Source organism: Ranitomeya imitator, chromosome 2 (genome assembly GCF_032444005.1).
Source record: "Ranitomeya imitator isolate aRanImi1 chromosome 2, aRanImi1.pri, whole genome shotgun sequence".
NCBI classification, from domain to species: domain Eukaryota; kingdom Metazoa; phylum Chordata; class Amphibia; order Anura; family Dendrobatidae; genus Ranitomeya; species Ranitomeya imitator.
Window position 1 is genome coordinate 175,554,782 of NC_091283.1, and position 15,582 is coordinate 175,570,363.

General features: G+C 45.4%; 1 protein-coding gene across 2 annotated transcripts in view; it reads left to right on the plus strand.

The window, feature by feature from the left end:
• LOC138662420 (solute carrier family 2, facilitated glucose transporter member 6-like) overlaps positions 1-14,680 on the plus strand; it is a 97,654-nt gene extending 82,974 nt beyond the window's left edge. For both annotated transcript variants that reach the window (XM_069748027.1, XM_069748028.1), the window contains exons 5-10: positions 4,045-4,256; positions 4,348-4,500; positions 11,109-11,217; positions 11,303-11,476; positions 12,199-12,344; positions 13,003-14,680. In XM_069748027.1, the coding sequence (XP_069604128.1) occupies positions 4,045-4,256; positions 4,348-4,500; positions 11,109-11,217; positions 11,303-11,476; positions 12,199-12,344; positions 13,003-13,158 (950 nt within the window). In that variant the 3' untranslated portion in view covers positions 13,159-14,680. The remainder of the gene's footprint in view (positions 1-4,044; positions 4,257-4,347; positions 4,501-11,108; positions 11,218-11,302; positions 11,477-12,198; positions 12,345-13,002) is intronic.
• Positions 14,681-15,582: the final 902 nt, after the last annotated feature.

Below are 15,582 nucleotides of genomic sequence, written 5' to 3' on the forward strand. Positions count from 1 at the left end.
CTTTCATGTGTCCCTCTTGAAACCCGTGTATATGTCCTGGTTCTCCGAGGCATCTGCTGGGACATCGGGTTCGTCTTCGGACGATTATGAGGTGAACGCTATTTTGGGGTGCAAGGTGGTGCGTGGTAAAAAATTTTATTTGGTGGACTGGAAGGGTTATGGTCCCGAGGACAGGTCCTGGGAGCCTGTTGAGCACATTCGGGCTCCGCAGCTCATTGCTGCCTTCGAACGTAGTGAGGCCCAAGGAGGGGGGGGCCCTAGGAGGGGGGGTAATGTTAGGAGTCGAGTTTCCTCTGCTGCACAGGGGGAATCTCGATCCATCTCCGCTGCGGTCTCCCATTCTCCTCCAGCCGCAGTGGAGTCTGCTCAGCAGGGACGTCGATCCCAGCGTCTCGCTCAGTCTGACTCTGTGAGAAGAGTTACTGCTGCTTCTCCAGCTTCTGCCTTTAAAGCCTATACTGGTCAGCAGCGAGCGGACTTCTCTGGGACTAAGTCCTTATCTGCACACACTGAGCATGCCCAGGGCAAGATCTCCCGTTGGAGATCGAGGGTCATGTGCTCAGGCTCTGCGGCACATTCCATTGGTCCTCTTGGCAGGTCTTGGAAGGGCAAAAGTTCTATAGCCACTTCCTGTGCTGCAGCTATATAAACTGCGCATGACCGCACGGCCATGCGCTAGTATCAAGTCATATGTGCTTTGCGCCAGTGTGGTTAGCATAAGTGTGTTCAGGGACCCGGCTGAAATAAGCCCCTAGAATACCGGCACCTCCGGTGAGGAGATTGTATGAGTGTGTTCAGGGACCCGGCTGAAATAAGCCCCTAGAATACCGGCTTCTCCGGTGAGGAGATTGCGTGTTGCTTAACCACAGACTGCTATCAGCTTGGCAGTAAGCTTGTGCTCCTGTGAGGCTAACAGGGCGCAGTGCTTTCCTCTCGCGGCTGCTCTGTGAGGTAACAGAGCTAGTCTACACCGCCATATTGTGCCACCATTCACTAGCAGCAGGTTCTTCCTGCACGGTGGACCCCGGGCTGCGAACGCACCATTAATAATAAATTTCTATTTCTACTCGGTGCGTTCCGCTAGCCCTAACAAGCACTTGGTGGGTTAAAGTGCTCACCACACATCTAGATAAGTTCCTTAGGGGGTCTACTTTCCAAAATGATGTCATTTGGGTGTTTCAATGTTTAGGCACATCAGGGGCTCTCGAAACGCAACATGGCATCCCATCTTAAGTCCAGTCAATTTTGCAATGAAAAGTCAAACGGCGCTCCTTCCCTTCCGAGCTCTGCCATGTGCCCAATCAGTGGTTTACCCCCACATATGGGGTATCGGCGTACTCAGAACAAATTGTACAACAACTTTTGGGGTCCATTTTCTCCTGTTATCCTTGGTAAAATAAAACAAATTGGAGCTGAATTAAATTTTATGTGAAAAAAAGTTAAATGTTCGTTTTTTTTTGTAAACATTCAAAAAATTCCTGTGAAACACCTGAAAGGTTAATAAGCTTCTTGAATGTGGGTTTGAGCACCTTGAGGAGTGCAGTTTTTAGAATGGTGTCACACTTGGCTATTTTCTATCATATAGACCCCTGAAAATGATGTGGTCCCTAAGAAAAAATGGTGTTGTAAAAATGAGAAATTGCTGGTCAAATTTTAACCCTTATAACTCCCTAACAAAAAAAAAATTGGTTCCAAAATTGTGCTGATGTAAAGTAGACATGTGGGAAATGTTACTTATTAAGTATCTTGTGTGACATATCTCTGTGATTTAAGGGCATAAAAATTCAAAGTTGGAAAATTGCATTTTCGCCAAATTTCCTTTTTTTAACAAATAAATGCAGGTAATATCAAATAAATTTTACCACTATCATGAAGTACAATATGTCACGAGAAAACATTGTCAGAATAATCAGGATCCGATGAAGCGTTCCAGAGTTATAACCTCAAAAAGGGACAGTGGTCAGAATTGTAAAAATTGGCCCGGTCATTACCGTGCAAACCACCCTTGAGGATAAAGGGTTTAAAGGGGTGGTTACGGTGACAGTGACCTGGTCCGTGGCCCTGGGCATCCAGTAAAAGGAGGTTAATGAAAATGTGAATAAAGTCTAATGTAGTAGTGTTCGTAACGCCATCTGTGGTACTCGGCTAGGCATGGCCAACACTGCTTAAAGGGGTCCTCTGGGGATAATAGTATTGCAGCAGAGGTGGTATAACTCCCCACAGGTAGAGCTTAGTCCCCAAGGCTCCCGGTGCAGGGTGTCACACAGTGTCATAAGAATAGGTAGGCTTCCTGGTTTTAGTCAGTCGGGGCCTGGGTGCCCGTGCAGCTCACAGAGCTGCCTGGCCAGAAGTCACTGTGTCCCACAACGTTGAAGAAAGGGGCCCAGCATAGTATAGATACATAGTACTGAAGAACTCATCTAGGAGGAAAGAAGTACAGAGAGGCTGCGGACGCAGCTAAAGAAATCTGTCACTGGCTGAGCAGGGGAGAAGGGATGACATCCGGCTTCAGCACCACACGCAGGGGAACAGCGCTTACTGTAGAGCTGCTTCCCGCTGGCCGACCGTTTGGTCCTTATGCGGCACACGGTTGTCACGCGGATATATCACACGGACACGGATATCTCCGGTACCGTGTTTACCGGTACCGAACATATCAGGACGTGTGAAACCGGCATAAAATGTAGCAAGTCACTTCTTTCAGCATCTTTTCACCCACTGACAATGGGTGGTGCATAAAACGAAGGAGTCAGGTTTTGGTGTGTTTTTGAAGAAGTTGAATCAGATTTTTTTATGCACTAAACATTATTAGAATGCACAGGAGACAAATGTACCTGGAAAAAAGTACCAAAAACGCTGCAAAATGCTCCAAAAAATGCAGAAAATACTCAGCAAAACCTACTTTTTTGACATTGCTTCTTTACTGCCAAGAAAGTAGCTTTCAAATTACTATTTGAAGCCGGTTGTCACAGTATTGCTTTTCTCACGGGGAGGGGATGCCATGCCTGGAAGTGACAAGGATCCTTTTAACAGGTAACACGTACATACAACACTGTTCTGACTCCAGGCAAAAGGGGAGCTCTGGACCGGGTTTAAGGGTAGCTTTCCTACATATTCTGGCTGGAGGAGGAGCTAGTAGAGTCTGTGAAGAGAGCTGGAGCTGAGCAGACGTGCGGTTCTGCAGCTCCTGACAGGAGAGTCAGGCAGTCTGTATTAGACAGTGAGGGGAGAAGGAGCATAGGAGGAGAGAGAAACTGGGAGTGGAGCTGAGAGTGAGCTCACTCCCAGGATCAAGCGTAGAAACCGGAGGCCGGAAATCCGAGGTTGTGAGGGGAACTGTATGCCCCACAGCAGAAAACGGCGGGCAGGAGATTCCAAGTCTCCTGGCCACAATTACACCCGGAGGCACAGCAGCAGATTAGAGCCTGGAGTCACCAGGAGAAGGGACACCTGAAAAAAGGCTTGAGTTGCCTGCCATGCGGGTAGTGTCCACCTAAGAGGACAGAATGAGAGAGTACCTTGTGTGAAGCCTCAGGCAGCAAGGGACTGAGAATACAGCGCAGTAAGGGAGGCTTCCAACCCCACCTGGCTTGGGGGATTCCGAATCGCTTCCAGGCTGCCCAGATTCCAAAGAACACCTGTGACCTGTACCAGAACTGCATCAGTAAAAGGTAAAGAAACTGCAACCTTGTGTCCTCCAATTCTTTCCTGCACTTCACCATCTATCATCCTTACCAACTGCACCGGGAGCCTTGGGGACTAAGCTCTACCTGTGGGGAGTTATACCACCTCTGCTGCAATACCATCATCCCCAGAGGACCCCTTTAAGCAGTGTTGGGCATGCCTAGCCGAGTACCACAGATGGCGTTACGAACACTACTACATTAGACTTTATTCACATTTTATTCAATAAAATAAGAGTAAAACTGACCACTTTTTAACTGGGGACAAGCTGTGACTTTTTATGTTTTACTTCAAGAGGATAGAAATCAGTCTTATTCATGGGATCATTGCATTATGTTCTCTCCATTCTCATTCTCCAAGGGCTCATCCTGCCATGGCGCTGGCTGGCAATAGTTGGTGAGGTGCCCGTATTCCTCATGCTCTTCCTTCTCTGCTTCATGCCTGACTCCCCCCGTTATTTAATATCTAAGGGTAAGGATGAGCAGGCTCTTCAGGCCCTGGTCTGGCTCCGTGGCCCCAACACGGCATACAGGGAGGAGTTCCATAGGATTAAAGAGAGCGTCCTGAAAGTGGTAAGGCTCCAGTGGGAGTTATGAATGGATGGTTGGATGCTGGGAGCAGTGAATGAGATGATTATGGAAATGTATATTTCTATCTTTTCAGAGCAGTTCTCTCACCTGGAGCGAACTCTCCGACAAATACTACTACAAGCCCATCCTCATCTCCGTATTCATGAGGTGTCTGCAGCAATTATCTGGAATTAATCCAATACTGACCTACCTGGAGCCCATCTTTAACAAGACCAAAGTCATTCTGGTGAGGGCAGTTGTGCTTTTGAGTTTCCCACTTACCAACGTCTCCAGTTTATATCCATTACCCTAAGTTCTTACTGCTGCTGTTGTAATGACTTTTCCAGTTGTATGTAAAATGCCACCATACAATGCCTAATACCTCTATACAGTACTCAAATAATAATTTTACCTGATGGTGCTCCCATAAAACTGTCATATATTACCAGCCCAAAAGATACAGCCATTCAGTGTCCAGATTACAGCCATGTAGAGCTTTGCAAAGTAACTGAGACTGACAATGATGCAGCACAATTCTTTCATTTTAGCGCACCAATAATACTCTCATTCACTAAGGCACACCAGGAAAGGTGGCCATACACATCAGGTGGCTGTTGTCTGACAATTGCAAAAAAAAGGGAAAAATGTTCCAGCTTCTGGTAAAATTTTCAGAGCAATCTTTATTCCATCAAAAAACAATTAAAAATATGGTGGAGAGGAACAGGAGCAAACGACGCGTTTCGAACACGGTTGTTCTTTACCAAGGTTATTTAGCTTGATAAAGAACAACCGTATTCGAAACGCGTCGCTTGCTCCTGTTCCTGTCCACCATATTTTTAATTGTTTTTTGGTGGAATATAGATTGCTCTGACAATTTTACCAGAAGCTGGAACATTTTTTCCTTTTCTGCAATTGCTACACATGAGTAGTCGGCTCTCAGTTTCGTGCATGCTGGGCTTCTATAAACTTCATCGGTGAGCTGTCATTATCCTTTTCTGTTTTCAGCTGTTGTCTTTACATTTGTTTGGCAGAGAGATATCTCTTCCGACTTTCCCATTGACGTGAGCACTTGTCTTGTGTTTTCAACGGGAAGAGAGGAGACATCCGCTACAGGCTTCTTCCATGAAAACAAAAGTATCAGCCTACAAATTTCCAACATCTGTTGGGGAAAGTCGCAAGAACCCATACACATCAGATGGTCAGTCAGTCCCATTAAAAATTGTGGTTTTGGCTGACTTTCATCTAATGTGTATAGTTTAAATGACCAATCTGCAGACTACTAAAACTGGCATTGGTGCAGAATACTGGGAGCCCATGGAAAAAGGAGGGCCGGAGCAGCTGCCCAATTCTCATTATCCAACCCAGTCCTAGTAAATTAATCGTTGTTACTGTGGCACCCCAGGAGTTCGGGTACCACAGTAGTGCTGTCTTCCTCACGGGGAGGATAGTGCTATGAAAAGATGAAGGAGGCTGGGGTAATCAGAGATAGTTGTAGCCCCTGGGCAGCTCCATTAGTCCTCATCAGAAAGAAAGACGGCACCATAAGGATGTGTGTAGATTATAGGCAGATAAACCGCATTACACACAAGGATGCATACCCATTGACCAGAATAGAAGAGTCCTTAGCTGCTTTAAAATCTGCTAACTACTTATCTACCTTGGATCTCACCAGTGGGTACTGGCAGGTTCCCGTAGCAGAGGCGGACAAGGAGAAGACAGCCTCCACAACACCGATGGGTCTCTCCGAATTCAATTACATGCCGTTTGGACTGTGCAATGCTGCAGGAATGTTTCAGAGGATGATGGAATACTGTCTCGGACACAAGAACTTCAAAACTGTCTTGTTGTACCTGGATGACATCATTGTCTTCTCCAAGACGTATGAGGATCATCTGAAGCACCTGGCCGAGGTGTTTGAAGCCCTGTCCAACTTTGGCTTGAAGGTAAAACCCTCAAAATGTCATCTGTTGAAATCCAAAGGGCCATGTGGTGAGCTCAGAAGGAGTGGCCCCAGATCCAGACAAGGTCACCGTCATCAAGAACTGGCCAAAACCCAGAAACCTCCATGAAGTCCGACAGTTCCTCGGGTTAGTAGGCTATTACCGAGATTTGTGAAAGACTTCACTAAGATAGCCGCACCACTGCAAGACCTGTTAGTGGGCCAATCCAAGAAAACCAAGGTTAAGAATACCGCTTTTGACTGGGACGACAGGCTGAAGAGATCCTTCACTCGATTGAAGTTGGCTCTCATGGGAGAAGTACTGGCCTACCCAGAAGACGACCAACCATTTGTGCTGTACACAGATGCCAGGAACGTGGGATTGGGAGCAGTACTGTCCCAAGTACAAAAAGGCAAAGAGAGAGTAATCGCGTACGCCAGCAGGTAGCTGCGCCCCACAGAAAGGAACCCTGAAAATTACAGCTCCTTTAAGCTGGAATTCCTCGCCATCGTCTGGGCAGTGACAGAGAGATTCAAACATTATATAGCCCCTGCAAAATTTACAGTCTACACGGATAACAACCCGCTGACCCACTTAGAGACTGCAAAGCTCGGTGCTCTGGAGCAGCGATGGATGGCTCGGTTGTCCAATTACGACTTCACCATCAAATACCGTGCAGGGCACAAGAATGCCAATGCAGATGCGTTGTCCAGAATGCCAACCTACCAGACGTGGAAGAGGATCCAGAAGAACTTGAAGAAGTAGAGCTGCCAGAGTTCCATCGCCCTGGAGTGACTCAGTACTCTCATTATGTGAGAAACAGTCGGAAAAACAAAAGCGGAACCACGCTGAATCCGTTGCCCCACCATGGATGGGTGGAAACGCAGGATAGCGACCCTGCAATCCATCTGGTGAAAGAACTGCTTACACAGGCAGACTCGCACCTTGGTCCAGATGATCCACAAGAAACAGCGACTCTGGAAGGAAAAAGGCAAACTATTCATCTATGATGGTAAACTGTGCAGAAGAAATATTGATCCACGCACACATGAGCTAGTCTGGCAGATAGTGGTCCCAAGACGAGATGCGCCCATGGCTCTAAGAAGCGTACCACAACGGAGCAGGACACTTTGGATGGAAGAAATTGGAGATCCTGTTACGTGGAAGATTCTACTGGCCTGGGATGAGGAAAACCATCGAAAAGTGGTGCCGTGAGTGTGGCCCATGTAGTCTGCGCAGAAAGGACCGTGACAGCCAAAGGGCTCCCCTACAGCCCATAGTCACCAAAAAGCCACTTGAATTGGTGGCCTTAGACAATGTGAAGCTAACCCCAAGCTGGTCAGGCTACGTCTACGCTTTGACTATTGTGGATCAGTACTCCAGATTCCTGGTGGTTGTACCTCTCAAGGATCAGACAGCCTGTCACGTTACTGGCGATACAGGACTGAAGGTCAGTGGCTGAAGCAGATGTATACAAGTGACCGGACTGTGGAAAGACCTCGGGAGATGCAATATATGGCAGTGGCAGTTCAATATATCCGCAGATGCAGGGACCAGCCCGAGCCAGGGCCGGCCTGGATCACACACATGCACAAAGTCCGTATGAGCAGCAGGAGTTCAGGTTAGTAGCAGCAGAATATCAATAAGAAGCAGAAAGATGCCAGCAGGACACCTTCCAACCAGGAGCTCAGAGATTGCTTCACTCACTTAGACTGAGCACACAAAATACTCAGCAACAGGAAGCTGCACAGGGCCAGGTATATATAGCAGGTCCAATCAAGCTCAATCAGGATGGGGACAAATAAGCAGGGCAGGTGATGATCTCTATCCCAGACTAAGTTCATATGGTTTCAGGCAGAAGTCAAGCAAGTTCCAAATAGCTCACCAAGCAAAGGAACAGACTAGCAAACAAAGAGTCGCAGGTTCAAATCCTAACACAGCCAAGACAGCAGCCCAAGCCTTCCAACAGTACTTCTGTAGACCCCATGGATACCCTGAGAAGGTGCTCACTGACCAAGGTCCAGCCTTTAAAGCGGAGGTATTCCAGGAATTCTGCCACCTGTACAGATATAAAAAGATCTGAACAACTCCGTATCACGCACAAACAAATGGAATGTGTGAGAAAATGAATCAGATAGTGATTGATCTCCTGAAAATATTGCCCTCACATGAGAGGAACTTATGGCCAGAAAAGTTACCAGACTTGGTAGACTTATACAACCATGTCCCAGTAAATTCCACCAACTATACGCCAGCATACTTAATGGGGGGAAGGTACAGTCAACTACCTTTCGATGTAGACATGGGAGTCTTAACCCCAGAACATATCTCATCAGATACAGATTGAGAAACTGAAAGAAAAGAAAAGTACCGCCAAGTGCAAGAATGCGTGTAGAGAAATTTAGCACAAGCCAGACAAAAGCAAGAAAGAGACTTTAACCAACATGCTCCTGCAAGTTCCTTGTCACGAGGTGAACAAGTGCTCAAGCGTAAAAGGAGAATACACAAACTTGATGATCAATGGGAAGCGGAACCGTATACTGTCCTGCCTTCAAACTTTGACAACACGAAAGTCTGCATTATCAGTAAAGATAGAGGAGAAACTTCGACGGCAGTATCCAGAGACCATCTCAAGATATGCCCTGATAAATTGAGGAACAGAGAAACACCCAGGAACATCTCCACCCATGGAAACAGAGGAAGAGAAAATTTGCACTGTTCTTGGAGATTTTCCCCAGTCTTGGACTCAAGTACATCAGGCCATAGTGATACCTGTCTTAACATTTCCCCAGCCGGAAACACAGAAAGAAGCGACTCAGAACCATCCAGAACCTGAAGAGACTCCGTACCAACAGGTTCAAGCAGCCAGTGTCACCCCAGCAGTGGAACCAGAAAATCCACCCTCTATTGGTGCTATTGGTGAATTTGCCATGCCTACGGTAAGTAGAAGTAGTCCCAGAAGGTCCAGTATACCAGTGCTACGTAGACTCACAAGAAGTGAAGCCATAAGATAGTGCACTACACCAGTGGTAGCGAGAACAGTGAATTCCGTTAGGTCACTAGCAACCCCTGTACCGCGTAGGTCTACACATAGCACCAAGAGTCAAATTCCAACTCTTTACACGGGACTAGAAATGTCAATAATTACTGTTATTTGTTTGAATTTCTTGTTTATTTTTGTTACAGGTTTAAAATGGACATTGCGGTAATGGACAATGCTTACTCAAAAACTTTCATTGTAAACAGTTTGGCACCCTCGTGGTGCACATTGGTTCTGCCCACTTGCGGCATGGGTAGAACCTTGTTTGTTTAAACTGACCAAAGACAATACCGGATGAACTTTTATAGACTTGATTTTGCAACGTTCAAGTGTCCTCACCTCCCATAAAGGGAAGCCAAAGTTTATTATTGTTCAAATGTTTGTCAAATTGTTTGCATTATTTAACTTGTATTTTGTTATTCTCTTTTCCCAGTCCGGGAGCACTGGATTTAACAGGGGGAAGGGATGTGGCACCCCAGGAGTTTGGGTACCACAGTAGTGCTGTCTTCCTCACGGGGAGGATAGTGCTATGTCTGGAGACAAGTGAGGTTTGCTTTGGTAGGTTTACACTCACACAACACCTTCCTATTCCAGGCCAGGAGGGGGAGCTCCAAGCCCTGTTTCAGGGCAGCTTCCCTGGAATAAAGATCTTGGTTTGGAAGCGGAGACAGCTCAGTTTGTAGCAGGAGTCTGTGTGCAAGGACAGACAGGAGTGGAGCACAGAGGAAAGAGAGAGCTCCAGGAGGCCATGAGCAGGCCTCTGAAGAGTTACAGTGCAAGAATCCAGGTACCGGGAGCCCAAGGCTTTTGTAGATTATAAAACACAGAGCAGAATCGGAGGGTATTGTTCTACAAGGACTTTGCCCATAATTACTTGTGGCACAGCAGCACCTAGGAGCCTGAAGTCACTGAGAACAGACCTCGGTTCACATGGCCCGAGCTGCCTGCCATACCTGTCCTAGGACAGCAGAACGATTAAAGACCTTGTTAAGACACTTAGTGGCAGCAGGGACTTAGAGACAGAAAGCGCAGAGTGGTAGGCTCCCACCTGACTTACCCAGGGGGACTCGCTTGTCTCTGGACTGCCTGGACTTCTCTGTCTGCCTTGTGATCTGGTGCTCTGGACTGTGGATGCTGAAGTCTTCAGTAAAGGTAAAGAGACTGCAACCTTGTGTCCTTGTTCTTCTCTGCACCTCTCCCTATATCACCATCTACACACCAGGAGCCCTGGGGATATACTTCACCTGTGGGAAGATATACCATCTAGTTGCCATAACATCCCCCAGTGGAGCCCATAAAGCAGCGTCGGTCATCCTGACCGAATACCACAGGTGGCGTCACAAACATAAACTATATCCCTTTAAAGACCTTTCCCTTTTACATGGGTGCCCTGGGCCACGGACAGGGTCGCAGCCACCATGACATCCCCCTGTGAACCGCAGGGCCCGGTACCGAGTAACCCCTGGCTCGTGGGGCGACTCATTACTATTTTATAGTCCAGAAGAAGTAGAGGGAGTCGAGCATCACAATCACGGTAAATACTTCATTCTCAGTCTGAACGAGTACATAGAGATACATGAAGTTAAAATATCATGATAGAAAAATTAAAATTCCATCTTCCTACTACTTTAGAGTCCTTTGATCCTGTGGGCAATTGTTGATATCTCAGTGAGCCTCGGATTTCAGGGATATCTCACAAGCACCTACCACAATAAGGACAGAGATATCTTATCTACAATGATAAAAAAGACAATGCAGTGTGTGGGGACAGGGATCGATGCGCTACTGATGTATGAGGACAATTACTACTGCCGGAAATGTTGGGAAATTTTATATGTTGGAGGGTGATCCTTGACCTGCGGCGTCTTCTTCTAGAGAGGCGGATATGATGCTGTCCTGGTTGGACTTGTGAGATTGGTCTCTGTGCTTGTGGCAGCTCTAGCAATGGATAAAGCGGGCAGGAAACTCCTCCTTTTTATATCTGGTAAGCATTTGAATCTAATCAATGCTTCTCTATGGACTCCACACATGGTGCCCTCCTCATTTGCCTCTTCTACCTTGTATGGCAGGTTCTCTGATGTTGGTGTCCTCTCTCTCCATGGGATTGTACATTCATTTCACGGTAGACATGAAGAACAATTCCACCAACCTGACTGTAACTGCGAATGACCCGCGCACCCATGATGCTCATGTTAACTATTTGGAAATCATCCCCCTTGTATGTATCATGTTGTATATCTTAGGTAAGTGACCTGGTGGCACGTACACTCAACCTCATGTGATACCCTCCCTTGACAGGTGCGGCCCATCTTTTCTGTTCATGGCTCTATATACCTATCCATGGAGAGTAACTTGCCTCAATATGACCATCGGGGTCCGACATGTGTGGAGTCCAACATTGTTGGAAACCAACAGGTGCCCATCAGATGTCTGTGCACCTCTATAGAGTGTAGAAGTGTTACTGCATTGCTTATGAAGTTATGGATAAACCTGTTATACTCTTTTGAGCCCAATGTTTTTTTTCAATCTCAGCTCAGTGATCAAAAACACATTAAACTCTCCCTACTTGTAAAAAGAGACCTTCGATGACTTATCTTCTTTCTGGAACCTCTAGCAGTCATCTGTAATCTGTAGCAAAACTATTCAATTTCCTTTCAGTGCCTTTAGAGGGGATTGGAAGTATTAAACAATGCCTAATTTTTTTTTTTTGGCTGCCTGTGTGATGCAGGACAGGACGGGTTCTCCAGAGAAAGAGACGTTCCTTTGTAACCACTCTCCTCTTTGGACAAGAGATGAGAATTCTGAACAGAGAGGTCCCCTTTTTATTTAATCTGAATTAACTAATGGGGTTTATAAAAATGTGTTTTCGAAATTGCACAACCCATTAAGTAAATGCTCTATGGGCAGTTGAGTAATCATAATTTTAGGTACCTGTTTCACTGTCCTAACACTATCTCTTCTTCAGGTTATGCTTTTGGCTGGGGACCAATCACCTGGCTTCTCATGTCTGAGATCCTACCACTGAAAGCTCGAGGAATGGCCTCAGGCCTCTGCGTGATGGTCAGTTGGATCACCGGCTTTGTACTCACCGAAGCTTTCCTGCCTGTTGTGGTGAGTACCAGTAAAGGAACGTGAGCCATGCCATAGGTCCTACTTATACAGCACAGTTCCGTCGGGTTGGTGGTTGGGTTGAAGTCTACTCTATGAAAATGTGGGAAATATCTTCTTACATTGCAGGTGGCGTTGTTCATTATGAGACTTATGCGCCCTGATTTTCAAAAGGGACACCTTGGTTCCGCTGGTTGTGTCTATGGTCAAAATATTAATCATGTAAAGAATTAGGATATCCCAACATAAATTTGTCCATACACCTTCAATAGCTGTTGACTCCCCATATACGGTACATGCTTTCTTGACTCAACCGAGCATGCATGTGTTTTTAATTGGGAGAGACAGTGATCTTACCCTCCTCCAACTCCTAAAAGGATCAAGCATTAAAATTTAGCTTCTTTCGCCTGGCATCTGCCACTTGGGGATAATTGGAAGGCCTCTATACCCCAAAATTAGCATATTTGGCTGACTTTTCTCTAATGTGTATGAAGGCCTTAACAACCAACAGCTCCAATGTCAAAGTCCTTGTCTTCTAAGATAGGTAATAGGATGGCAATGTAGTGTATATGTGGTTACATTTTTCTGACCTTGGGTCTCATTAGAAAGTCTTATACTTGATGCTGTGATAAATTGATTCGAAATTTTCATTTTTTCACAGAACGCCTTTAATCTGGAGACTCCGTTCTTCTTCATCACAATCATCTGCGTGTGCTGCATAATCTTCACTTATTTCTATGTCCCAGAAACCAAGGGACGAACTCTGGAACAAATTGAATTCTACTTCCGAACTGGTCGACGTTCCTTCATCAAGTAGCCACCGGAGCGGCTGGTAGACCGCCATTCTGCTTCTATACCAAGAGCAAAAGAAGCAATGTAACAGTGTACATTAGATTGGCCCTTTAAATGGAACTGGATGTCTTTTAGGCGCTCTAATCGAATATTAATGGTCTATGCATAGGGTAGTCCTTCAATTTCAAAGGCCCAGGAGTGTCCAGTTACGCCGTTGATGGGCAGGAAATTTCAAATATGCAAGTAATCTGACTAACAGAGGAGGTTTCGTCACTGGCAGTGGCTAACTTTATGGCTTCTATGAAATCAGAATTAACTCTGATTATTTGCTGGGTGCTGATGGCAGAAACATTGCTGAATTATAAGGGTCATTACGATATGAGCAGAGACGTTCTTTACCACTGCTGATGTGCAACAGTAAATTTAACTACAAAATAAAAAAAATCAACCATATACAAATCTGATCTGTAATGAACTACCTGCAAGCCACAGGATAACATCTACCATAGATATATTATGCTCTGTAAAGGGCAAATACAGATTAAATAATGGGGGAGTTTTATAAAGACTGGTGCTGATGCCCATAACAACCAGTCAGGTCTCAGTTCCACTTGATCTGAACAGTGGAAGCAGCAGAAAGAGAAGCTAAAAGCGGCATCATTGCATATATGCAAATTGCATATGACAAACCAGCAAGCACAGAGGAATCCTAACAGTGTTCATGTTACATACTGTTTGGATTCGGCATCATACACTGCCTGACAAAAACTAGCCCTGGCCCAGAAAATATATAATGTAGAAACAAATTCAGTGACTCCTCGGTGTTATTTTCTAAGTTCGAAGTTGTTCACTTTTCCTTTTATTATCTTTCTAACCCAGACAGCCATGATGACTTTTTCCATCCAAGAACCGTCCATGCAGAATGTAATACAATTACATCTTTAGCGCATCACTTTTCCAGCAGTCTCCCAACTTTTGTCATCCCCTGCACAGACCTCAACTGCTTCCCTGATGTATAATGCCATAGACAGTAACAATATCACTTATCTGCCCTTCACAATCAAACCACAATATTCCCTGCTTTGTGCCTCCGCACTGTAATACTGCCCCCTGTGCCCAGATATACAGTATAATAATACTCAGTCTGTCTCCCTACATGGTGAAAGTGCCTTCCCATGGTAATAATGCCCTCGTTGTGCCATTCCTCATTTATGCCAATAAAAAACACGCTGAAACTTACCTCACTCCATGTCCAAACATAAATTTGCACAAACACTAACAGTTTTTAGTTACGACATTTCCCTATAAAAAATATTTTGACTACTGAACCTCCCTACCAAAAATGCTATAAAAACGATCAAAATGTTGTATGTAATCCTATATGGTAACAATAATAACATCTGCTCCCCAGGCAAAAAAATTGTGCCCACAAAAAAATATTACAAAAAGTTATGGGTGTCAGAAAATGGTGGCCCAATCCAAAATTTTGTTTTTAAAATGTTCTACATATTTTTACCCACTAAAATATAATAAAAACTTACCGTATATGAGTTTGGTATCATTGTAATCATGGTGAACTAGAGAAATTTGTTGACAAGTCATTTTTATTGCCCATTGAACGCTGTAAAAACATAATTCAAAGGACAATGGCAGAATTGCAGGTTTTTTTTCACCTTTTCACCACACTTGGAATTTTTTTTCATGTTATTAGCTACATCATATGGTAACAATTAATATTATCATTCAAAATTATGTTTATGAGGATGGAAAAATAAAAAAAGTTATGGCTCTTGGCAAGGAAAAAGAAAAAGTGTAAAAAGGAATATGGGATTCTATGGGAAAAGGTAGTAATGAAAAGAATATGCAGGAATCCACAGAAAGAAAGGGATCTCCAGGGTCATCATGTCCAGTGGCTCAGGTTGTTCAGCTCATCTAGGATGGCACATCAATGTGAGATGTGACAAGAAGGTTTGCTATGTCTCTTAGCGTAGTGTCCAGAGGCTGGAGGTGCTACCAGGAGACAGGCCACTACACCAGTAGACGTGGAGGGGCCGTAAGATGGCAAAAACCCAGCAACAGGACCACTACCTCCGCCTTTGTGCAAGAGGAACAGCCCAACACCGTGCAGGACGCTTGGCATTTGCCACAGAACACCAGGATTGGCAAATTCACCAATGACGCCCTGTGCTCTTCACAGATGAAAGCAGGTTCACACTGAGCACATGTGACAGACGTGACAGAGTCTGGAGATGCCGTGGAGAGCGATCTGCTGCCTGCAACATCCTTTAGCATGACCGGTTTGGCAGTGGGTCAGTAATGTTGTGGGGTTCTTTGGAGGGCCGCACAGCACTCCATATGCTTGCCAGAGGTAGCCTGACTGTCATTAGGTACCGAGATGAGATCCTCAGACCCCTTGTGAGACCATATCCTGGTGCGATTGGCCCTGGGT